General features: G+C 42.0%; 1 protein-coding gene across 1 annotated transcript; it reads right to left on the reverse strand.

The window, feature by feature from the left end:
* Window positions 1-924: 924 nt before the first annotated feature.
* On the reverse strand, window positions 925-5,003 carry LOC130731963 (uncharacterized). The gene has a single exon (XM_057584117.1). The coding sequence runs from the start codon at window positions 4,238-4,240 to the stop codon at window positions 2,978-2,980; it is 1,263 nt and encodes a 420-aa protein (XP_057440100.1). The 5' UTR covers window positions 4,241-5,003; the 3' UTR covers window positions 925-2,977.
* Window positions 5,004-25,715: the final 20,712 nt, after the last annotated feature.

Genomic DNA, 25,715 nt, shown 5'->3' on the forward strand with positions numbered 1-25,715 from the left:
TTTTGGCAAAATTCACAGAAGTGAGTGGAGTGCTTGATGACTGGGGGCGGAAAAAATTTGGTGATCTCCCCCGGAAAATTTCTGATGAACAAAGTTTGCTCCAGGATTTACAACGTCAGATTCAGAATGAGCAGGTGATTAAGGAAACTCATGAGGCAGAAAAGGAGCTTGAGGCTCTCTTGGCGCAAGAAGAGCTTTGCTGGAGTCAGCGCTCTAAAGCTACTTGGCTTCAGAAATGAGACAAAAACACAAGTTTCTTCCATCAGAAAGCGTCACAGAGAAGGAAGAGGAACATGATAGAGTTGATCAAAGATGACCGTGGTAGAGAGTTTGAGGATGATAGAGATATTTCCAATGTCCTAATGGACTATTTTATGCAACTTTTTGCAACATCACACCCATCAGGAATTGAGGAGGCCACTAATATGGTATCGGGAAGGATAACTGTTGGTCAATTCGCAAGTGTACGAATACCTCCGGGTTTTAAAATATCGAACCACAGGGATTGTGAGTGAGAATTGTTGATTTAAGCCTAAAGTTTGCAAGTTCTTAAAACAGTAAATTTCAAAGATTGATTTTGGTTGATTTAGACAAAAGATTTGCAGAAGAGCAATGTTGAAAATGATGTAAATAACAAATGATGGAAAATTGCCTTGGGTTGTTGATCATCTAATCCATTTTAGTCCACCTATCCTATGCATGTGAATCCTTGATTTAACTCTTGTTGATAAAGCCTATGTACTTACTAGTTGATTCCTCACAAAAGTAATTCTCTCAAATTGAAAGATAAGCCCAATTCCTTGTGTACTTAAACATTCATAAGAGGTAAATAAGCATGTATATTCAGGCCAACAAAACCCTACCCTCACTCTATGCCTAGAAGCAAGTATAGAAGGATCTATTCCAATTCATGTCCCTAAATCATAACAAATTTCCATTTGATTATAATCTAGCCTATAGCAAAGGTGCACCAAAGCTAAACATGCAATAAGGAATTGAAATACAAGATTGAATCAAGACTCATGCATAGAGATAGGATTTACAAACTAAAATTTCATAGAATCTCTTAACCCAAAGCAAAAAGTAAACTAGCCACTTATGGCTAGTGAATTCATAAATGAAATGTAAAGAAAACCTGAGAAGAAATACAAGTTGGAAGCCTCCCTTGGCCCCAAAGTTCTCCTCAGCTCTCAAACTTGATCAAAAATGAGTAAAATGTCCAAATGTATCAAAGAAATTGGCCTAAGCCTTATTTATAGGCAAAATGAACGAAACTGGGCGCTCAGGCGCCAATTCAGAGCGCCTGAGCGCCAATTGCATGTTGAAAAAAACATGCCTCTGACCCTATTGGCGCCTAGGCGCCCATTCCCAGCGCCTAGGCGCTTAAGCTCGCCTGAAAAGGACTTTTTGGCTTCTGAAACTCCTCTTTTCAATCCTCTTTAAGTTCTTCATCAATTCCATGCTTCTTGGCCTTCTTTCTCCTTCAGTTTCTGCTCTCCAAACCTAACCAACAAGTCAAGGAAGATTCTAGAAGCTCCAAGAGCTCATTAGCACAAGAGGTCCTTCATAAAACACAACAAAACCATGCAAGTCCTAAACTTTACTTAAAATGCAAGAAAACTACCTATAAAACTACTAAATTACCAAAACAAAATAAAGACTAAAGAAAAGAATAAAAATGCATGAGAATGCATGAAACACTACATGAGACTCAACAAAAAGACTCAAAACAACCAAAGAAATGACCCTAAAAACACTACCAAAACAGGGTCATCACACCACTATACTCAACGACAGCTCGTCCTCGAGCGTGAATAACACTCGCTTGCCCTCGAGCGCAAGAAATGCTCCCACACAAATGCTCTCAACAAGGAATACTTCACAAAAACAGGGGGACAAAGTAATCACAGCTAGTTCCAAGAGAAAGACCCGACAACCTACTTCATGCATCTTTTGAAAAGAAAAGAGTGTAGATTCCATTCATGAGAAGCATATAGAACTAAAAATCCTAGGACAAGATGTTCATTTAGTGCACTGAGCACACAAACAAGTTCATAGGTCCTGAATGTCATTCACTCAATAGCAACAAAGATCAAACATGCAAATATTCAAAGAGACTTCCAAAAGGGTTGAAACATTGGCTAGGTAAAGCATGATGGTGGTTGGTCCCTAAGGGAAAACTAGGCTTTCAAGCACATTGAGTGTGGTCCTCTTCTATTAACCCCGGAGCTTTTCACAACAAACACTTTTTTTTTACAAGTCTCTTGCACCCATCTTTACAAACTTTTTTCCTTTTTTCCAACTCCAACTTTTGGTTAGGAGTTCTTTTTCTTTCCTTTTTTTTTTCACTGATTTTTCTTTTTGGGGCAAGAGACCATTTCTCATTTTTCCAGCTCCATACAACACAACAAGGACCATCACTCCCCACTATTCCAACCAAACATCCGTCCCAAAAACTTGGCTACAACAAATTCTCCAATAAGGCTCAAATGGGACAACTAAGGACAATGTTCAAACAACAAATTCAGATTCTCAAGAAATCCTACAAGTCTCAAGAATAAAGCAAGAATCACTAAGCATGTTATGAGTGAAATCAACGCAGAACCAAGAATTGCAAGTGAGTCAGGATCCTCCAGAGAATTTTTATGGTAAAGGGTCAAAGATAGACCCTTAATGGACTCACCTCGACTCCCTTCTCAAGACACACTCGGAAGACCGAAGTCTCCTCCTCTCTTCCCCAACATGCAATCACTCATCCCCGAAACAACAACAAGTATTCACAAAAGCATTTTCAAAAACAGCACTAGTAGGGAAACAAATCTATAGCTAAAAGCATGTGAGTATAGGGAAGTAAAGACCCAAAAATAAAAACAAAACCAGCTAAAACAATGCATGATCAAAAGAAAACAAAATCTACAAATTGAAAATATGCTAAAAATGCATGACCTAAACTAAGAGTAGAGATACCTCAACATAGTCACTCCATGGGGTCATGGTCACCCCTTCCATCGCCATAATCCGGATGAACACCGGCATCATGCATCAAGCTCAAGTCTTTCATCCCCTGCTCCAAGGTATTAAAATCCAAGGGCCCATTATACCTGGGGTCTGATGTGCTACCTCCCCTCCAATGGTGGTCAAGATCCCTGTGTAGGCGATCTTGCCTCAAAAACATCCGCCCGAAAGCGGCCTCCATCCAAGCAGGAGAAGGGTCAGCACGTGGTGGAGTAACCACCTCATTCACCACCTCAACATCTTCTTCTTCCTCCTCTTCTTCTTCTTCTTCATCTTCTTCCGCTGGCTCCTCAGGATCCTCTTCCTCTTCCTCCTCTTGAGGCATCCTCGCCGTCCATTCCTTATAAAGTTGAGCGATCCTCTCCTTACTGAGCAGAGGTGCCACAGGCAACCTCTTCTCAATAACATGGACTGGCCTCCTAGCTCTGTCCCTCACCGCATGAATCAAAGAGCAAATCAAGTGAGGAAAGATGGGCCGATGTTTGTCTTTACTCCTGTTGTAAAGGGAATAAATCCGACCAGCAATGATGGTGGCCACATCCATAGGATGACCTCTCACGATGCAATAGATAGCAACCAATGTAACCTCTCTAACTTCAGACTTGTTAGAGCTAGGAATGAGGGAATCCTGCAAAAATTCAGCCCAAACTCTAGCCAGCGGCGTCATATCCTTCCTTCTCACAAAAATGATTTCATCTTCAACTGCTTCCCAGTCTCGCCCAGGCCTAACAATCACTGCCTTCATGTCTTCCAAGATCTCCGGTGACTTCTCCTCTAAGAGCTCATGATAAGTGGCCTTCTCGGGGAAAAACTCCTTCTCTTGGTCCTCCGTGAGGAGACCAAGATGCCTGCGAATGACTGCTGGATTGTAATCAATCACATCTCCCCTGAACCAAGATGAATTCACCGGTGGCCTGGACCTGTCCTCTTGATTGTCACAGTAGGTGTTCGTGTAGAACTCCCTAACCATGACCTCACAAGCGAACGGAATGGGGTTGACCCAATTCTTCCACCTCCTAATCTCCATGGCTTCTTGCATGCCCAAGAGGTCTCTCCTTCCCTCCCGATACAAAACTCCCCGCTCCTTCACACACTCCTTGTGTGCTAGGTGAGCTCGGTAAAACTCCTCCTTAATCGCTGATAGGAAGCGGGAGCGATCAAAACTTCGGGAGGTGGAGGAAGAAGCTGCAGCTCTTGTGTTGGTTCTTGCTCTTTTTACAGGCATCTGCAAAGTTGTTAGCACATACACAAGCCACAAACGTTAGAAATGTTAGTTCAAAAATAAAAAGAAATGAGAGGAGAAACTTTGTACAAAAACAAAAATAGAACAACCTAAGAGCACCCAACAAGTTTCTTAGTGATTTTGGCAAAGAGAGAAAAACAACCACAAGCACTTGCCAAAAATCGACTAAGAGAACCCATTGAGGCATTCTATCAAACACCTGATAAGCAAAAGCTAAACTAAACTAATCCACAAAATCCTAACTACCCATTCCTCACAAATTTACAACCCCTTTCTAATTAAGCACAAAATCAACCCATAATGAACAAATACAACCCAAACCCAACTTGCACTAACACAAATTCACTCACCCTTACCCAAAAGAAGCATGCATTGCAAAACTCATGAGCTATGATGAAGGAAAGTGGAAAATGGAACTTACCTTGACTTGAGAGTGAGTGGGTGCAAGTGGAATAGACTTGATGCAATGCAGAACTTTGAAGTAAAAGGAAGAGCCAATGTGTGTGCAAGTGAGAAATGAGAAGTGGAAATGGGGTATGGAGAGAGTGGGGTGCGTTTTTATGGGAGAAATGAGAGTTAAGAGTGGGAAAATGAAAGGTTGGGGTTTTAAAACCCAAAATCTGGCAGAAAAAACGTATAGGAGCGCTCGAGCGCTCATGGGGAACGCTCAGGCGCTCGTGCCAGATACAGAGGCAGTGCCTCTGCCACTAATTGGCGCCTAGGCGCCCATGAATTGGCGCCTAGGCGCTCAACCCAGTTTTTTTCACAAAAATTTTTACTTTTTTTTTTTTTAATTAAACACCTAAAATACTACATGTAACACCCCGAATTCCAGGTGTCACTTTAGTAACCAAAAATAAACTTTACGCGGAAAACAGGTAATTTTTTTTTTGTTTTCTTTCCTTTAAATCAAAGTGATAAGAAAGTAAAGACAAACCCCAACAACTAACTAACCGATATACAATATATACATCTGTACAGCCTCAGCTGCACTCCTTGTCACGCGAAGCCGCAGTGACTCCAAAGTAGTACGCCCGCAGGCAAATATACAAACCCAGAAGTGTAAGTGAGAAAATTATAATTACAAACCACTAGGAGAAAGTCGGCCTCAATATGGCCTAAGCAAAGACCCCTATGGTCCAACTGACTCACTGTGATCCCTCAGTAAGAGAACCACACGAAAAGTCATGCGTCGGAAACCTACCCGATCCCAAAAGCAAAACGAATCAGAGCTCTACACAAAACATGACGCCTGCCCAAACCTAACCTCCCAGTGCCAAACCCACAACGATCTGAAGTCGGCAAGTTGAAGCTCAACTCTATGCGCCATAGAACTCCTTTCGTCAGACGTCCACGCTCGTCAGTCCGGTCCTCCATGACCCTTCCCCGATACGTCGCCCGGTGACCAGCTACATCGATCACCCAAGCGGTGGGGGCATCCCGATCCAGCAACTCATATCTGATCCCCCCCGAGGGAGAGACCGTCGAGAACCAGTCGACCATCGACATCTGGCAGCAGGCCGACCGCCCAAACACAAACATACAAACAAAGCCAAGGCGCTAGGGTCAACTCACAGCAATAAGTACATATACACTCAACATGTGACGGGGTATATATATAAGTTTTTATATAAGCATATAAGTAATCCTAGCATGTTATGGCTCTAACATTGCTTCAATAAACAAACAGCACACAGTCTCAGTCAGCATGAATGTATGCGTGAAATGCACAATATGAATCCGGATTTGTGACGCGTTCCCGTTCGCCACAAGTGAAGCATTCCCGTTCTTCACTATGGATGGACCATTCCCGTTATCCATCCTGGATGAAATCCATCCTGGATGAACCATTCCCGTTATTCATCCTTGGTGAACCATTCCCGTTATTCACCGTATGATGAACCATTCCCGTTATTCATCATTTATGAAAGGTGAACCATTCCCGTTATTCACCATGATATGCACAGGTGAACCATTCCCGTTATTCACCCGATTGAATGCAACGTGGTTAGCCAAACAACGAATCGCCCTTACCACGAAAGTGTTTAGCTCACAACCCAATCTCAACAAACCCATGAGTTAGTGTCGGTCAATACAACACAACTCGGAGTAAGTGTCGGTCAATACAACACAGCTCCACCAACAAGAATACACAAGGGTCTAGTGTCGGTCAATACAACACAGCCCAAACAACAAGAGCGCTAAGTGTCGGTCAATACAACACCGCTCCAACAACAAGAGAACCCAAGGGATTAGTGTCGGTCAATACAACACAACCCCATCAACAAGAGTACGTAAAGTACTCGGTGACTTTCAATCATCACCATAGCTCACTGAAGGTATGAAAAACGGTAGAAAGGGGGGGGTTTGAATAACGTTTTCAGTACAAAACTTCCACCTTAAAGATTTTGACAAATCTTTCGAGAACTTAAGTGCTAAAGATAAGAGATAGAGAAGCACACAAGGATTTTATCCTGGTTCACTTGATAAATCACTCAAGCTACTCCAGTCCACCCGTTAAGGTGATTTCTTCCTTCTTAGAATGAAGGCAATCCACTAATCAGGTAAGAGTTACAACTGCACTTGAAACCTACAAGTGACTAACAATTACACTGACTTAGCTCACACTAAGATTCACTCTCTTAGTCTTCTCTAGGATCCGATCAACCTTGATCTCCTAAAGGAACTAAACAAACTGTTTATCAAAGAAATGTTTACAAGAGATTTGCTTCTAAAAAGCTAATAGTAAACTCAATGAATTTCAGATGAAAGAAAGCTTAGAATATTTTGAATATGTCTTGCGTATGTGAATGTTTCTTCTCGCCGCTTCTTTCAATCTTCAGCCTCTATATATACTCCAAGGATTAGGGTTGAGCGTTGCATGGGAAATGCTACCGTTGGAGGGCAGTTCTGGAAAATCCAGCTTCTGCTGTGGCTGAGAACGTTAGGTAGGTCGTCAGGAAGGTACACTTGCTTTTGTACTTGGATAGCGACTTGACCTTTTAACCTAGGAGACTTCTGATCAGAGGAATGCTTCGTATTGGAACTTGTGAAGCCGGTTGATCAGAGTCAGAGGGAAAGCACAGATCCTCTGACCATTGTATCTTCTGATTCTGAACTCAGAGGGAAGAACATGGCCTTCAGAGTTTCTTGCTTCTGGACTTCAGAGTTTCCACTATTCAGCTTCTGGATCTTCAGAGTCTTCTACACCATCAGAACATCTGAACCTTCAGTGTTTCTTGGTTATCAGAACTTCTGGATCTTCAGAGCTTCTAGCGACTGAGTCCACATCAGAGTTTGTATAGCTTCAGAACTTCTGAAGCTTTTCCACTGTTCATACTGAACATGGTGAATGCGAAAGCGTTGCTTGGGTTACCCTTTATACACAGTGCTTCTGATTTGTGTGAGATTGAGTTGAGGTCAGAGCCTGTAAATAGCACACTCAGAAAAACACGTTAGAGTACCACAATTGTTCATATCAAAAGGTTAACTTGTAATCATCAAAACATAGAGTTGTACTACTAGATCAAAACTTGATCTTACAATCTCCCCCTTTTTGATGATGACAAAACTAAAATTTTTGATGAACAATTCTTAAACATTAAACTGAATTCACTCAGAGTTTAGAGATATAGAATAAGACTTATCCTGATGTGAATAGTTTATCTTGCTCATTCTGAATTCAAGTCACTGCTTGATTCTGAACTTAGCTCCCCCTGAATCTAATACTTGATGAAAACGTTAGTAAAGTCTAGATTCTGAGCTAAATAATATAAGAGTTCAGAGTGAAAAACTTATGACATAGATGAAAAACGAATAATCAGAGCGCATAAGTGATCAGAGTCATGGACAAGGTATCAGAGTCTTGGGTATCAGAGTCAACTTAGAATCACTTCAGAAGAAGTGAAATGTATTCCTTGTATTTGCCCAGTGACACATCTATGGTCATGAAGGTGGAACTCTTAAAATCTCCAAAAGAAAAATAAATCACACTAACACATCTTACACATCAAAAACTGGGTTTACTCCCCCTTTTTGTCATAAGCAAAAAGCCTGGGGTGTGAAAAACTTAGCTTGAAGTACAAGGTACTCCCCCTTAGAGAAGGTCTAAGTTTAAAGAAAACGAAAGCGATGTAAGAATCAGAGTTAGGCGAAATAAATAAAAGAGTTAATGCAAGGGATGAACGTTTACCACCGGTCAAGTGAGTAAATAGAAGGGTCAGTTACCAAGAACTTAACCTCGAGAAACTGTAGGAGCATTAACTTGCAGAGAGAAAGTGAAGCCTATATAAAGCGTTGGAGAGAAAGGTAAGCTTCACACCTCGAATAATTTTCAGAAAAAAAGAATGGCATCATACAACGTAGCACTAGAAGAGCTGAGGAAGAAGGCCTTTGAAGAGGACTTGTTCCTGAACATCAGGCATCCAGAGGGTGCAACGACCATCTCGGAGCTAACACGGACACTGCTGGAAGAGGACCTGCGTCCAGAGTTGGAGAGAGACCTGAAGGAATTTCTTGCCTTCGTGGAGGAGGTGCAAGAACTCAGCCGGCTTGAACTCAAGCTGCTGGAAGAGAAAGAGTGTTTGGAAGAGAAGCTCAAGACTTCAGAAGAGATTCTGGAGAGGGATGAGCTAAATGTTAGGCTCAACTACATCCAGCATGTACTGGAGAGTCTTGAGAAAGATAGGTCAGAGCAGCGCCAGGAGTGCAGAAGAATGAGGAGAGATCCTCCATTGTAGACTTTTTAGGGAAGTAATGTATGATGTAAACGCAAAAAGATTATGAATAAAACGAGTTTAGCAAACATATGGGACACAAGTATATAGATACGCATATATAATCACAAACGAATAAAATAGAATAAGTAAATAAAAAAGAAACAGAGTTTAAATAAAACAACGTTAGATAAAAAGAAAGAAAAAGAAGAGATCCTAAAACTAAGGTTTGTCAGATCGTCGCAGAAGTTCCATCATCATTTGCTTCATCTCAATCAGCATGGATTCATGAGTGTCAAGACGTTGTTCCATGATGTCGAGTCTGGATGAGCTTGGCTGAGTAGAACTGGAAGAAACATTCTGAGCAGCTTGAGGATCTGGAATGGAAGCAGAAGCAGCAGGAGTAAACACAACTGGTGCAAGTGCTTGGCATCTAAGAGCTTCAGCCTCAGCTTCAAGTCGCTCTGCCTCAAGTCTGGCTCGTTCAGCTTGAGCTGCTGCAAGACGCGCAACTTCTTCTGCTTGTTCTTTCTTTCTCTTGGCTTCTTCAATAGCTTCAAGAAGCTTATTTCTCTGTTCTTGTTCATGAAGAGCCACCCTTCTAGCAAACCTTTGCCTTGCAGCCTCAATGCTCTGACTTCCCTCTGCATGCAGGAGCTGCATCATAATTGGAACTTGAGCCACTAGCCAAGTGCTCAGATTGTTCCACTCATCAGCCACACTTTCAGCATTCTCACTGAGGTCAGTCTGACCGTGCACATTGCGGAGCCTCAAGGAGGCTTCATGATAGAAAATATTGATGCACTCAGAGAGAGAGGTGGGTTGAAGGTGAGTATAGGGAATTATGGAGAGGTTGGTTTCAGGAGAGGCTGGGTGATTGCTGCTATGAGCTTCAGAGGCACCTTGTGGAGAACCAATGTTAATCATAGGAGCATTGGGTTCAGAGGTTCCAAGGTGGGGTTCTGAAGTTTCAACCAGAGGATGAGGTGATCTAACCGAGGATTGGTTAGACACTGAATGTTCGGGTTCAGGTTCTGGTTGAATAGGCTCTTGTTGGTCAGGGACATGGTGAGCTTGTTGAACCAAGGGGTCTGCCTCTTGTAAAGGATTAGCCAAGATAGGTTCATCTGGGTCTACTAGACGTTCAGGTCTAGGGCCAGGATATCTCCTAGGGCTTGGACAAGTTAGGTAATATTCTTCCAAGGTAGACACCTTTTCTTTTCTAACCTCCATGAATTTTCTAATGGATTCAGAGTTATTGGAGGGAGAAGAATCAGCAACATTGATTGGGAAGGATACAGGTGTAAAGGCTGTTGAAGAGTCTGTATCCGTGGTTTTGGCAGCAGGACGTTCTGATGCTCTGGGAGCAGAGTGATCAGACGTTCTGGGTTGTGGTTCTGTTTGGTTTGGCTCGGGTTGGTCATGGATGATTGGTTCAGAGGATAATGGGTCGTACGGAATGGTGAGGAGAGAGGTTGGTTCTTCTGACCTAGAAGGTTGGTTCTGAAGCAAATTCCAGAGAGGTGCTTCAGTAGGAGAAGGTTGAAAGAAGGAAGATCTTGGGGAATGTGGTGGAGTGGTGGTTTGTGCGGCTGGCTGGGATTCAGGAATAGGAGTGAGGGGATTGGAGGAGTGTTTGAGCATAGCAGAAATAGGGAGTGCATCAAATAAATTCAAATCATCATCAGAGGCAAGTGCAGGCTTACTTGAATGTGCTGATGATCGAGTCACTCTGGCAGGAGGTTTAGTCCTTCTAACCATTTCAGCAGCTGGTTCCACCCGAGTAGGCTTCACCACGATTCTGACCTTCTTCTTCTTCTTCTTTGGAGGACCATCCTCACTATCATCACCATCATCAGGCTTTCTCTTTGTCTTCTTGACCAGAGGGACATCAGATTCCTCAGAAGATTCGTCCAGAACCATCTTCCTCTGAGCTTTCCTCTTGGGAGGAGAAGGAAACTCTGGAGCTGGTGGTAGTCTGCTGACGAAATCATCAAGGTCAATTTCGAATCCTTGAGCCCTTAGATCTTCAACATAGCATCTGATGGCGTCAGGATTGTCTGCTTGAGTCCACAGAGGGTAGTCATTCAGAGGCATTCTTCTTCCTCTGATCTCAGAAGATGTGTCTTCATGAGCAGGAGCAATCTTCTTCTGGACCAAACCCATCTTCTTCAGGGAGTTTGCAGTGAAGACATCACTGACAATGGTGCTCAAATCCTCTGTGCAACCAGCATTGATCAAATCTTGCACCAAGTTGCTTTCAATGAGAAAGTCTGAGAGCAGCCTCCCAAAAGGGATATATTTGATTGCAGACTTGATGGAGGCGGTGGTGCGAGACTTCCGGATGCATTCCTTCAAGTAGGAGAACAGGAAGTAGGGAAGGCAGATCTTCTCCTGATTTTGGATGAAGAACAACATCGCCTTCTGGTTGAAGTTGATGTAGTCTGGGGAACTGCCCTTCGGTCTCTGGTTTATGCAATTGAGCAGAATCTTGTGCCAGATCCTGAGTTTGGGGTGAAGATCCATCACCTTGTAACTCGTCCTGCCCGGTTTGAAGGTGGTGTACAGAGCCTGGTTGACTATGTCCTTGGTGCTGGGTTTCAGTTTCGATTCCGTCAGTTGGAACCGATACCCATAAGCAGTTTCTGCACCTAGCAGATTCACGAATGACTTCTCCGTGATGATGATCTTTCTGCCAAGAATGTGAGAGACCACTTGAGTATCATCGCAGTCTGCGTGCTTCCAGAATTCCTTTACCAGTTTCTCATACACCGGTCCTCGAAGTCGGTTGAAGTAATTTCCCCAACCTTGAGCTTGGACTTCAGGACGAAGATCAAACCCATTTGTAGCCAAGTTATCGAGGTTGAATCTCCATTCTGCCAGGACTTGGAGTTCCTCAGGAGGATAAACACAGTGAACGGCACAGCCCCGTTCTGCAATTGGAACACTCTGTTCTTGAGCTTGAACTTGTTCTTGAGTTGGATTCTCAGAGCCCCTTTGACCCGTTGCTAGACCAACTACCATGTGAGGGAACTGAGGTGCATCTGCAGTAGATCTTCTGGTTTGTCTCACCATTTTGAAGAGGTTGAAGGTTTGAGGTAGAAGATGAAGGTTGAAAGATGAAGAGAGATCGAGAGAGAAATCGAGAAAAAGGCGGTTTTGAAAAGCAGAGAGAGCGAGAGAGAAAACCGGAAGTGAAAGAGAACGTGTGTGTATAGTGGGTTTTATCAAATAACCGTTGTTGATTCAAAAAGCACTTTAAGATCAACGGTTGAAAATTAAAGATAGATAGTAACAGTAAAATACACAATCACACACAGGAGATAAGCATATCTACACGCAATCATAACAGACTGTCACACGGGCACAAGGAACTATGCATCAGAAATTCTGACGCACGTGTTGTTGTCTCAGCTTCAGAGTCAGTACCAGTGGGCACACACACTCTGATTGAGTTACCTTCTGGACTAGACATCTTCTGATCAAGAAGTATCATAGTCAGAGGTTCTGATCCATCTTCACTCTGGACAAAAGTCTATGTTTAGATTTTTCAGAATAAAATTAAATCTATCCTCTGCTAAGGGCTTTGTAAAGATATCTGCCCATTGATGGTCAGTATCAACAAACTTCAGAAGAAGTACGCCCTTCTGCACATAATCTCTAATAAAGTGATACTTTACCTCAATGTGCTTTGCCCTTGAATGTAGGATAGGATTCTTACTCAATGAGATTGCAGCAGTGTTATCACAATAGATTGGGATATTGCTCTCAAGGATCTGATAATCCTCCAGCTGATGTTTCATCCAGAGCATCTGAGTGCTGCATATTGCTGCTGAGATATATTCTGCCTCTGCAGTTGATAGTGCAATGGTTGATTGCCTCTTGCTTGCCCATGAGACTAGATTGCTTCCCAGAAATTGACAATTTCCGGAAGTACTTTTTCTCTCTGTTCTATCTCCAGCATAATCAGCATCACAATAACCTGAAAGCTTATACTCTGATGTTTTCTTATGCATCAAGCCAAGGTTAGTGGTGCCTTTCAGATACCTTAGGATCCTCTTAACAGCAGTTAAGTGGGTTTCCCTTGGATCTGATTGGAATCGAGCACATAAATGAACACTAAATAATATGTCTGGCCTAGATGCAGTTAAGTATAGAAGTGAACCTATCATGCCACGATAGAGCTTCTGACATACTTTACCACTTTTATCTTCTTTCTCCAGAATGCATGTAGGATGCATTGGAGTCTTGGCCACTGTAGATTCCAGCATATTGAACTTCTTCAGAAGTTCTTTAGTGTACTTGCTCTGATGGATATATGTTCCTTCTGGTGTTTGATCAACTTGTATTCCCAGAAAGTACTTTAATTCTCCCATCATACTCATCTCAAATTCAGCCTGCATCATCTCAGAAAATTCTTTGCATAGAGATTGATTAGCAGAACCAAATATAATATCATCAACATAAATTTGCACAATTAGGATATCATCTTTATAAGTCTTGCAAAAAAGAGTTGTATCTACTTTACCCCTTACAAACTTATTCTCCAGAAGGAATGAGCTAAGTCTCTCATACCATGCTCTGGGAGCTTGCTTCAGACCATAGAGTGATTTCTTCAATTTGAACACATGGTCTGGTTTCTTTTCATCTTCAAAACCTGGGGGTTGATGAACATAGACTTCCTCTGAGATATAACCATTTAGGAAGGCACTCTTTACGTCCATCTGATGTAGAACTATGTTGTGATTTACTGAGAAAGAGATCAACAGTCTGATTGCTTCCAGTCTTGCTACTGGAGCAAATGTTTCAGTGTAGTCTATTCCTTCCTGCTGGCTGTAGCCTTGAGCAACTAGCCTTGCCTTATTTCTGACTACATCTCCTTTCTCATTCAGCTTGTTTCTGAATACCCATTTCGTTCCAATAACATGGACACTCTCAGGCTTCTTCACTAAGCTCCAAACATCGTTCTTGGAAAATTGATTCAATTCTTCTTCCATGGCCAGAATCCAATCCTTGTCCTGAAGAGCTTCATCTATGGACTTGGGTTCAATTAAGGACACCAATCCTTTCAGACTCAGCAAGGTCTCTTCAGAGGGTCTGAAGGCAGATCTGGTTCTGACTGGTTCGTCTTTGTTGCCTAGAATCAATTCCTTAGGGTGAGCTGCAGTGATTCTGCTCTTCTTCAGAGTTTGTGAGTTAGAGGGACCAGCTTCTTCCTCTGGTTCATCTTCCTCTGGCTCAACTTCCTCTGGAGCTTTGCCTTTGTCAGAAACATTTATGCTTAAATCTGCAAACTTTTCAACTAGCTTTGACTGGTCAGAGTCAAGCTTATCATCAAATCTAACATGAATAGATTCTTCAATAGTCTTAGCATCAGTATTATAAAATCTAAAACCTTTAGATCTATCAGAATAACCAAGTAATAGACACTTAGAAGACTTAGCATCAAATTTATGCAATCTATCCTTAGTATTGAGAACATAACAAACACAGCCAAAAGGATGAAAATAAGAAATGTTGGGTTTTATGTTCTTCCACAATTCATAAGGAGTCTTATTCAGAATTGGTCTCACAGAGATTCTGTTCTGAATGTAACATGCTGTATTTACTGCCTCTGCCCAAAAATGCTTAGCCATGCCAGTTTCTTGGAGCATGGTTCTAGCCATCTCCTGAAGAGTTCTGTTCTTCCTCTCAACAACACCATTTTGTTGAGGGGTTCTGGGACAAGAGAAATCATGTGCAATTCCATAGGAATCAAACAGACTCTCAAACTTGTCATTCTCAAACTCTCCACCATGGTCACTTCTGACACGCACAATCCTACAAGCCTTCTCGTTTTGCACTTGAGCAATGAAGGTAGAGAACACAGCATGAGACTCATCCTTGCGGGTTAGAAACTTTACCCATGTCCAGCGGCTATAGTCATCAACGATAACCATCCCATATCTCTTGCCACCTATAGACTCAGTTTTCACTGGTCCAAAAAGGTCGATATGCAGAAGTTCCAACGGCCTTGAGGTTGAGACAACATTCTTTGCCTTGAAAGGGACTTTTGTGAATTTGCCTTTCTGACATGCTTCACAAAGAGCGTCTGAAGCGAACTTCAGATTGGGTAAGCCCCTGACAAGGTTTAGCTTGCTCAGCTGAGAAATCTTTCTCATACTGGCATGCCCTAACCGTCTATGCCATACCCACTGCTCTTCATTAACAGACAGAAGGCACTTCACATTCTGAGCCTCCAACTCAGATAATCTGATCTTATAGATGTTGTTCTTCCTCTTGCTGTTAAATAGAACAGAGCCATCGATCTGACTTACAGCCCGGCAGGACTTTTGATTGAATATAACATCATAACCCTTGTCAGCTAATTGACTTATAGACAATAAGTTATGTGTTAAGCCGTCTACCAATAAAACATTATCAATGCATGGGCTACTATCTACACAAATAGTACCAGTACCAACAATTTTACCCTTTTCATTTCCTCCGAAGCCAACTTCGCCTCCAGGCTTAAGTTTCAGCTCTCGGAACATACGCTTTTCTCCCGTCATGTGACGCGAGCATCCACTGTCCAGATACCATGATTGGTGTTTCAGTGGAGCTATCAAGGATATCTGCAACATAGATAATCTTGTCCTTAGGTACCCACTTTCTGGGTCCTCTTTTGTTAGTTACCCCAGAGATTCTGATCACCTTGGGTGTCTCAACATAATATTTTAAAGGAATATTTGCATGATATTTAGTCATAGAGAAAGATCCCTTTTTAAGAGGATGTTTAGCAACTTTAGCAGGTACAGGATCAGGCAATATGGTACCAGAGGGAACAAAGCATTCATACAAGGATTTAGCTTTAGACATAGAAGGCTCATTTCTAATTGGTTTAGAATAGCCAATGCCATGCATTCCATTTCTGCTTACGCCATAGATCATTGAAGCCATTAAGCTTCTATCCACGCTTTTAGCTAGGAATCTTTGAAAAGACTTTTCATACTTAGATTCATTTCTACAATCAGAGGCATCACAGGCAACAATTTCTTCTAACTTAGCAATCTGGTTCTTAAGCACAGAGTTAGAATTTACCAAAGCATGATTTTCATTTTTCAAATCAGAAATAGTTTTCTCATGTTCAGAAGGAGTCTTGGAGACAGCAGATAAGTTCTTTTTCAACTTTTTATGCTTAGACAATAAAGAGTTATACTTATCCATGATATCAGACAAAGCATGTTTTAGTTCAGAGGTAGAGAAAGAAGCAAATACCTCATTTTCATCGTCTGAGTTAGGATCTCCTTCTGATTCTGAGTCAGAGTCAACAGCTTCCTTTGACTCTGCTCCTTTGTCTTTGACAATGGCCATGAGTCCTTGGACTTCACCATCAGAGTCAACATCCTCTGACTCTGATTCATTGAATGTCACCATCAGACTCTTCTTGGCCTTGAAGTGCTTCTTTGGCTTCTTGTCTTTCTTCAACTTTGGACAATCACTTTTGTAGTGCCCAGATTCTTTGCACTCAAAACATGTGACTTCCTTGATTGAAGGCTTCTTCTGGCCTGAGGACTCATACTTTCCTTTTGCCTTTCTAGAGCCTTTGAACTTGCTCTGCCTGTGCTTCCAGATGCGGTTGAGTTTCTTGGAGATCAGAGTCAGCTCATCTTCATCAGAATCTTCTGATGCTTCTTCAGATTCTTCTTCTTCAGCTTGAAGAGCCTTTGACTTCTCAACCTTAGCCTTTTCAGATTTGGATTTCAAGGCTATGGACTTTTTCCTCAGATCTTGCATCTCTGAGCGCTTCAGCTCATGGCATTTCAAAATGCTGATGAGTTCTTCTAAACTCATATTCTCAACGTCTCTCGTGAGCTCTATTGAAGTCACCAAGGGCATCCAACTTTCAGGAAGACACCTGATGACCCTTATGACATGATCTTTTGTTGTGTAGCTCTTGTTGAGAGGTCGTATGCCAGCTACAAGCAATTGAAATCTGGAGAACATTTCTTCAATGGATTCATTTGGCTCCATGATGAAGGATTCATACTTTTGGATCAAAGACAATGCCTTTGATTCTTTGACTTTCTTGTTTCCTTCATGAGACATCTTCAGAGATTCAAAAATGCCTTTAGCAAACTCACGATCTGTAATCTTCTGGTACTCTTCATAGGAAATAGCACTTAGAAGAATTGCTCTTGCTTTGTGATGTTGTGAGTACAACTTCTTTTGATCTGCAGTCATCTCTGACCTTGGGATCTTCTTGCCATCTGCATCAACTGGACGCTCGTAGCCATCCACAATAATATCCCAGAGATCTGCATCGAAACCCAGAAAGAAACTTTCCAGTCTATCTTTCCAATATTCGAACCTTTGACCGTCGAACATAGGAGGCTTTGCATTGTAACCATCTCTTTGAGTTTCACTGGTGGTGGCAGCCATTGTTTTTCACACCGGCCCGGATCACTGAACACTGTTAGGTGTGGTAATCAGAACTTGCGCTCTGATACCAATTGAAGGTATGAAAAACGGTAGAAAGGGGGGGGTTTGAATAACGTTTTCAGTACAAAACTTCCACCTTAAAGATTTTGACAAATCTTTCGAGAACTTAAGTGCTAAAGATAAGAGATAGAGAAGCACACAAGGATTTTATCCTGGTTCACTTGATAAATCACTCAAGCTACTCCAGTCCACCCGTTAAGGTGATTTCTTCCTTCTTAGAATGAAGGCAATCCACTAATCAGGTAAGAGTTACAACTGCACTTGAAACCTACAAGTGACTAACAATTACACTGACTTAGCTCACACTAAGATTCACTCTCTTAGTCTTCTCTAGGATCCGATCAACCTTGATCTCCTAAAGGAACTAAACAAACTGTTTATCAAAGAAATGTTTACAAGAGATTTGCTTCTAAAAAGCTAATAGTAAACTCAATGAATTTCAGATGAAAGAAAGCTTAGAATATTTTGAATATGTCTTGCGTATGTGAATGTTTCTTCTCGTCGCTTCTTTCAATCTTCAGCCTCTATATATACTCCAAGGATTAGGGTTGAGCATTGCATGGGAAATGCTACCGTTGGAGGGCAGTTCTGGAAAATCCAGCTTCTGCTGTGGCTGAGAACGTTAGGTAGGTCGTCAGGAAGGTACACTTGCTTTTGTACTTGGATAGCGACTTGACCTTTTAACCTAGGAGACTTCTGATCAGAGGAATGCTTCGTATTGGAACTTGTGAAGCCGGTTGATCAGAGTCAGAGGGAAAGCACAGATCCTCTGACCATTGTATCTTCTGATTCTGAACTCAGAGGGAAGAACATGGCCTTCAGAGTTTCTTGCTTCTGGACTTCAGAGTTTCCACTATTCAGCTTCTGGATCTTCAGAGTCTTCTACACCATCAGAACATCTGAACCTTCAGTGTTTCTTGGTTATCAGAACTTCTGGATCTTCAGAGCTTCTAGCGACTGAGTCCACATCAGAGTTTGTATAGCTTCAGAACTTCTGAAGCTTTTCCACTGTTCATACTGAACATGGTGAATGCGAAAGCGTTGCTTGGGTTACCCTTTATACACAGTGCTTCTGATTTGTGTGAGATTGAGTTGAGGTCAGAGCCTGTAAATAGCACACTCAGAAAAACACGTTAGAGTACCACAATTGTTCATATCAAAAGGTTAACTTGTAATCATCAAAACATAGAGTTGTACTACTAGATCAAAACTTGATCTTACACTCACCTTAGTGGCTTTCCCCAATTCCAATAACTCACAACAAAGGTCGACTTTTCCCCGTCTTTCGTAAATATTTTCCCCTTCAGTTTTCCTATACTTAAACATTAATAAAAATGATTTCAATTCAGATTAGTCAGGTTATGAGTTTATTTCTCAAAATCTAGGTTTCCCAAGTCTTTTGTTTACAAAATTCTATTCATTCTAGGTTTTCCGAAAACCAACCACCCAAAAGAAGTTTCCCGGGGAAAGTCTAAGTAAACCAACGAATCCCAACAAATGGCTAAGTCCCAAACCCCTCGTTTGAACTTGCCTAGGGTTGCTCATCCAACCCGAAACATCAAAGATCACCAGATCAATGAATCTCCACTCCGAAGTCGCGTCAAAACGCACAATCCAACAAAGCACAACATCACAACATCAGTTCATCAACATAATCAACACCAAAGTAAAGCATAAGTCGAATTGATCGACGCCTATCATGCATTCATAGCTAATATATAGTAAGTTTCCCTAACCTATCGTGCGTATAGTCCAGAGTTCCGAAATGAAACGTTGGTCGATGGAAAAATAAAGAGAATCTTTAAATTTTTCGAGAGTTCAAAATCTCACTCAAAACGTTGCTTTAAGAGCGAAATAGCCTATTCTGGACACGCTCGCCATAAGGCAGGTGTGCAGACGACTCGCACTAACTCCGAAAACAACTACGCAACATTCCTCAAGCAATTCCTGAACTTTCTTCTTCATTAATCTTTCTCAAATGTCAAACTCCTGTCACGCTTACACTGATTCTACGTGTGAGTCGGAAACTTAACTTGTTCTGAAAATCCAGGTCTTACAATACTCCCCTCCAAAAAGAAAGTTTCGTCCTCGAAACTCAGAGTTCTGAGAAAGTCCGGAATACAGTTCCTCGATCTTATCTTCCAATTCTCATGTAGTAGTGCCTGTGTCATTGTTCCTCAAAATCTTTACTTAAGCAATCTGCCTTCCCCTTAACTGTTTCACTCTTCTATCCCCACTGCTAACTATCGGCGTCTCAAAAGACAAAACATCATTCAACCTCATGTCGTCTGACTCGATTACTTGCGTCGGACCTCTGCTTGAAATGATACCGGTTGGCATTCCGTGCAGTCGCACCATCTTAGCCACTTACTTCTTTACTTTCGGTCATCCGAAATTCTTCTTAAACTCGGTGCCTCTCTGTCATCTTAAGGTAAATACTCAACTCGTCCTCGTGATCTTCATCTACAGTCCAAAACTCCACTTGTCCGTTCGATAACTCCTAGACGAAATATTGCGTTGGAATCTAATAGTCCATTAACGTCACATCCAACTTCGTAACTATCATCACTCGCACAATGAAATCAATCTCCTACTTAGTCACCATTCGAATTAAAAATCGACTTATGTCCTTATTTCTTGTCCTTCACTAATCTTATCCCCTTCAACATCAAGTTATCAACAACTTATAAGATAATTCTCTTCTTAATATCTAACAATCCATTATTATCGTCTTCTTCCTTAGAACTTCCCTCACTCAAACCTATTTACACTTACTGAAATCCCTAACACTTCGCACAAATCGAGACTTATCCTCTAGAAGATTAAATCATAACTATACCTCAAGGGACTTAACTAGCCATCTTATCATCCGATCCTTCAACATTCTGAGATTTAACTCTTACCGTAACCGCTAACACCACCAAATCTCTTATGTGTACAGGGATCTCAGCTCTCTAGGACAACCTTAGCCCTAGGATTCTTATTCAACTTTAGCAAAATTCACTTGTTACCCGTAATGTGCACCATCAAAATCCATAACAAAGTTTCATTCCCTCTTAGACTCTGAGGAACTTGTCCAAACATAACAACTTCAAGTATTCATCTTAATACTAACACTTTCCTTTTTGTCACTCCATCACCATCTCGTCACTCAACTTCTTAATCTCTCAATCAAATTCTGACAACTTTCGAGTCTTACACACCTTAGATAGACATTCATAGATTTAAAACCTAAACCTACACCAAGTTTGGTCCTCTAACGACCTTTAATCCTTCAATACTTCTTAAATGAATATCCGTTCCTTAAAACTATAACTCCTTCACTTACCCAAACGACCTGATAAGTGTCGTCATGCTTCCACACTCACCACTTGATCCCGCTATCCATAATCATAACTTATTATGCTAACATCATTCAAATCTTATCACGTGGTCATGATGTCCGCAACCTCATAATCAACATCAATCGATCACCAACCTTAACACTCCACACAACCCAGAATTCCCTTACTTCAAGATCTCTCTTATACTACACCTCAATGGTCTTAACCCGAAACTCACCTTCAGGTCTTCAATCTTCTAAGATTCAACTCCTATTGTCACACCTACAACCATAAGATCTCCTACTCGTACGTGATTCTCGACTCTCAAGATTCAATCTTAACCCTAAGATTTCAATCCAACTTAGTAAATCTCACTTAGTAATCTCAGCATATTTCCTTGGAATCCATATCACCAACCTCAAGTATTCAACTTATGCTAAAACTTTCTTTCTCCAACTTAATCATTAATTCAACACTTTTCAAATGAAAATTCATCTCTTAAGACTATAATGTCTCCACATATTAATCAAACGCTTAGCGAAACTTATTGCTCGAACTCGACTATAACAATCTAGTTCAGAGTTAATTCTTCTCACTCTTGCTACCATCAAGCTATCATCTAAAACCTGATTAAATCCAACTTATTTAGTCTCTAACAATTCCACTCAGCAATCACATAACCTATAACTTCATAACTTCCGAGAAACTACTTAATACTTTTCCAGCACTAAATCTCTTGACTTGGTCTACCTCTACTTGGAGTAATCACACGAACTAACCAATCAATGTCTATACGACACTCATCGACTTCCACAGATTCAAATCTTAATCTTTTACAATCAAATGCTTAACACGAACTTTCCTCCCAAATCCGACTAATCCTCAATCAATTCAAATTCATTTTACCCGTCCTTCTATCAAAGTCCATAACCAGCTGTGATTCCGAATATCACCCCCTCAATATTAGGTTGATCAGGCCTAATACATCGAAGGTGGAAATTTAGAAAAACCCACTGGAACAGACAATGAGTTCCTAACATCCAGTAACCACAATTATCCTGATATCAAGTTCCTAACGATTCCGCTACGGAACCACACACCCTCAATCCATGTAAAAGATTAATCCTTCCTCGTCAATTGAGTCAAAGGTCCAACAATCTTGGCAAATCCCTCAATGAAGCGCCTATAATATCCAGCTAAATCCACAAAACTTCTGATCTCTGTCACCATCTTCGGTTGCTCCCAAGCCAAAACAGTCTCCACTTTCGCCGGATCCACAGCTATGCCCTCCTTCGAGATAGCATGGCCTAAGAAATTGACTTCCTCCAGCCAGAATTCACACTTGGAAGGGTTCGCATACAGCTTTTTCTTTCTCAACACTTGTAAAACTCGGCGCAAATGTCCTTCATGTTTATTCGCGTCCTTCGAATAGATCAATATGTCCTCAATAAACACCACCACACGCCGATCTAAGAACTCCTGAAAGATGCGGTTCATGTAATCCATGAAAACAGCAGGTACACTCGTCACTCCAAACGGCATCACTAGGTACTCGTAGTGTCCTTAACGTGTCCTGAAAGCAGTCTTCGGTATATCCTCAATCTTCACTCTGATCCGACGATAGCCTGACCTCAAATCTATCTTGGAAAATACGGTAGCCCCTCGTAGTTGGTCCATCAAATCATCTATCCTCGGCAACGGGTATCTGTTCTTGATCGTCGCCTTGTTCAATTGTCGATAATCCACCCACGATCTCGACCTTCCGTCCTTCTTCTTGACTAAAAGCACTGGCGCTCCCCATGGTGAAACACTCGGTCGAATGAATCCCTTTTGCCGAAAGATCCTCTAACGACTCCGCTTCAAAACTAAACGCCCTAAAATCCTACGATTCGTACCCATAAGGAATTTCCCTGAGATCCTAGCTTCCTTATCAACGCCTCGGTAAAACAACTCCCTAGCTCCGCGTGCTATTCTAGATCTCGTGTAACCTCTATAGTTAAATCACGAGCAACTTCGAATAAGGTCCTACTAGGGATAATAATCATAGGATCATAGTCTAAGTAGTAAATACAAGTTAGGCGCGTCACACTCGCTTGAATATAAAAGAGTAAGTTATTCTAGAATACGAGAACAGTTAAAATATTACCATCGTTCCCACGTTCTTCCTCGTTCGACTCCTCAACTCTTGCTCCTTCCTTGATATGAATCCTTTCCTCTGTAGCAAGTTGTTTTCCTTTCCCAACATTCCTTGATGATTCGCCCTTGAGTGCCTTACAATCTCTGGAGAAATGTCCCGGTTGGTTGCAATTAAAGCATAGTTTTCCCTTGATCTTGCACTTACTAGCATAGTGCCCTACTTCCCTGCACCTGTAACACATCACTGCTCTTCCCGAAGTGTTGTTTCCTGTCCCTTCGGTAGCATCATTCCCTTTCATCTTACTATCAGACGTTTCCTCCTGGGGTGTCTTGCAGTTCACAGCTAGATGCCCCTCTCGGTTACACTTGAAGCATCTCCGTCCAGTCACTGAGCACTTGTTAGCAAAATGCCCAAACTTTCCACAACGAGTACATGTCACACCTTTGTCACCAACTGGCTCCCCTCCAGTATCAGCAGTCGTTGGTTTGTAGACTCTTGAGATAAGATCTCTTCCCTTGAAACGCTGATACGGTCCCCACTGATGGTAGCTCTCCCTTCTGTTGTAGCCTTGAGATCCTGACCTTATTGGTCCCCCAGCTCCTGTTCGGTTCATTCCTCTTTGTTGATACATCGCCGTCGCCATCAATTGTTGGTGATGCTCACGTGCAGCCTCTTCAGCGCGCATATAAGCGTCTTCCGCAGCCTGGTTCATCATTGCCTCGATCAGTGTAGCTATTGCACCCGCCATCCGGTTAAGGTCCACCATCCCATATCTCATCAAACGTCCGATTAGTACTAGCCATACGGTAGCACTAGACAAACCACTCAATCCGATTAAGTAGTAACGCAAACAATTAGAGCGAAAATCGCTCTGCAGACAATCAATTTTCACTCTTTGCAGAGTCACACAACCTAGCACAGAAGACCTATTCCCCAAAGACTCCCAAAAGACTCGACTAAGCTCTGATACCACAATGTAACACCCCGAATTCCAGGTGTCACTTTAGTAACCAAAAATAAACTTTACGCGGAAAACAGGTAATTTTTTTTTTGTTTTCTTTCCTTTAAATCAAAGTGATAAGAAAGTAAAGACAAACCCCAACAACTAACTAACCGATATACAATATATACATCTGTACAGCCTCAGCTGCACTCCATGTCACGCGAAGCCGCAGTGACTCCAAAGTAGTACGCCCGCAGGCAAATATACAAACCCAGAAGTGTAAGTGAGAAAATTATAATTACAAACCACTAGGAGAAAGTCGGCCTCAATATGGCCTAAGCAAAGACCCCTATGGTCCAACTGACTCACTGTGATCCCTCAGTAAGAGAACCACACGAAAAGTCATGCGTCGGAAATCTACCCGATCCCAAAAGCAAAACGAGTCAGAGCTCTACACAAAACATGACGCCTGCCCAAACCTAACCTCCCAGTGCCAAACCCACAACGATCTGAAGTCGGCAAGTTGAAGCTCAACTCTATGCGCCATAGAACTCCTTTCGTCAGACGTCCACGCTCGTCAGTCCGGTCCTCCATGACCCTTCCCCGATACGTCGCCCGGTGACCAGCTACATCGATCACCCAAGCGGTGGGGGCATCCCGATCCAGCAACTCATATCTGATCCCCCCCGAGGGAGAGACCGTCGAGAACCAGTCGACCATCGACATCTGGCAGCAGGCCGACCGCCCAAACACAAACATACAAACAAAGCCAAGGCGCTAGGGTCAACTCACAGCAATAAGTACATATACACTCAACATGTGACGGGGTATATATATAAGTTTTTATATAAGCATATAAGTAATCCTAGCATGTTATGGCTCTAACATTGCTTCAATAAACAAACAGCACACAGTCTCAGTCAGCATGAATGTATGCGTGAAATGCACAATATGAATCCGGATTTGTGACGCGTTCCCGTTCGCCACAAGTGAAGCATTCCCGTTCTTCACTATGGATGGACCATTCCCGTTATCCATCCTGGATGAAATCCATCCTGGATGAACCATTCCCGTTATTCATCCTTGGTGAACCATTCCCGTTATTCACCGTATGATGAACCATTCCCGTTATTCATCATTTATGAAAGGTGAACCATTCCCGTTATTCACCATGATATGCACAGGTGAACCATTCCCGTTATTCACCCGATTGAATGCAACGTGGTTAGCCAAACAACGAATCGCCCTTACCACGAAAGTGTTTAGCTCACAACCCAATCTCAACAAACCCATGAGTTAGTGTCGGTCAATACAACACAACTCGGAGTAAGTGTCGGTCAATACAACACAGCTCCACCAACAAGAATACACAAGGGTCTAGTGTCGGTCAATACAACACAGCCCAAACAACAAGAGCGCTAAGTGTCGGTCAATACAACACCGCTCCAACAACAAGAGAACCCAAGGGATTAGTGTCGGTCAATACAACACAACCCCATCAACAAGAGTACGTAAAGTACTCGGTGACTTTCAATCATCACCATAGCTCACCTTAGTGGCTTTCCCCAATTCCAATAACTCACAACAAAGGTCGACTTTTCACCGTCTTTCGTAAATATTTTCCCCTTCAGTTTTCCTATACTTAAACATTAATAAAAATGATTTCAATTCAGATTAGTCAGGTTATGAGTTTATTTCTCAAAATCTAGGTTTCCCAAGTCTTTTGTTTACAAAATTCTATTCATTCTAGGTTTTCCGAAAACCAACCACCCAAAAGAAGTTTCCCGGGGAAAGTCTAAGTAAACCAACGAATCCCAACAAATGGCTAAGTCCCAAACCCCTCGTTTGAACTTGCCTA

Source organism: Lotus japonicus, chromosome 1 (assembly GCF_012489685.1).
Source record: "Lotus japonicus ecotype B-129 chromosome 1, LjGifu_v1.2".
In the NCBI taxonomy this organism is placed as follows: Eukaryota; Viridiplantae; Streptophyta; class Magnoliopsida; order Fabales; family Fabaceae; genus Lotus; species Lotus japonicus.

Excerpts from the sequence above, each read along its gene's own strand:
- LOC130731963 (XM_057584117.1), bottom strand. The coding sequence starts at position 4,240 with ATGCCTGTAAAAAGAGCAAGAACCAACACAAGAGCTGCAGCTTCTTCC.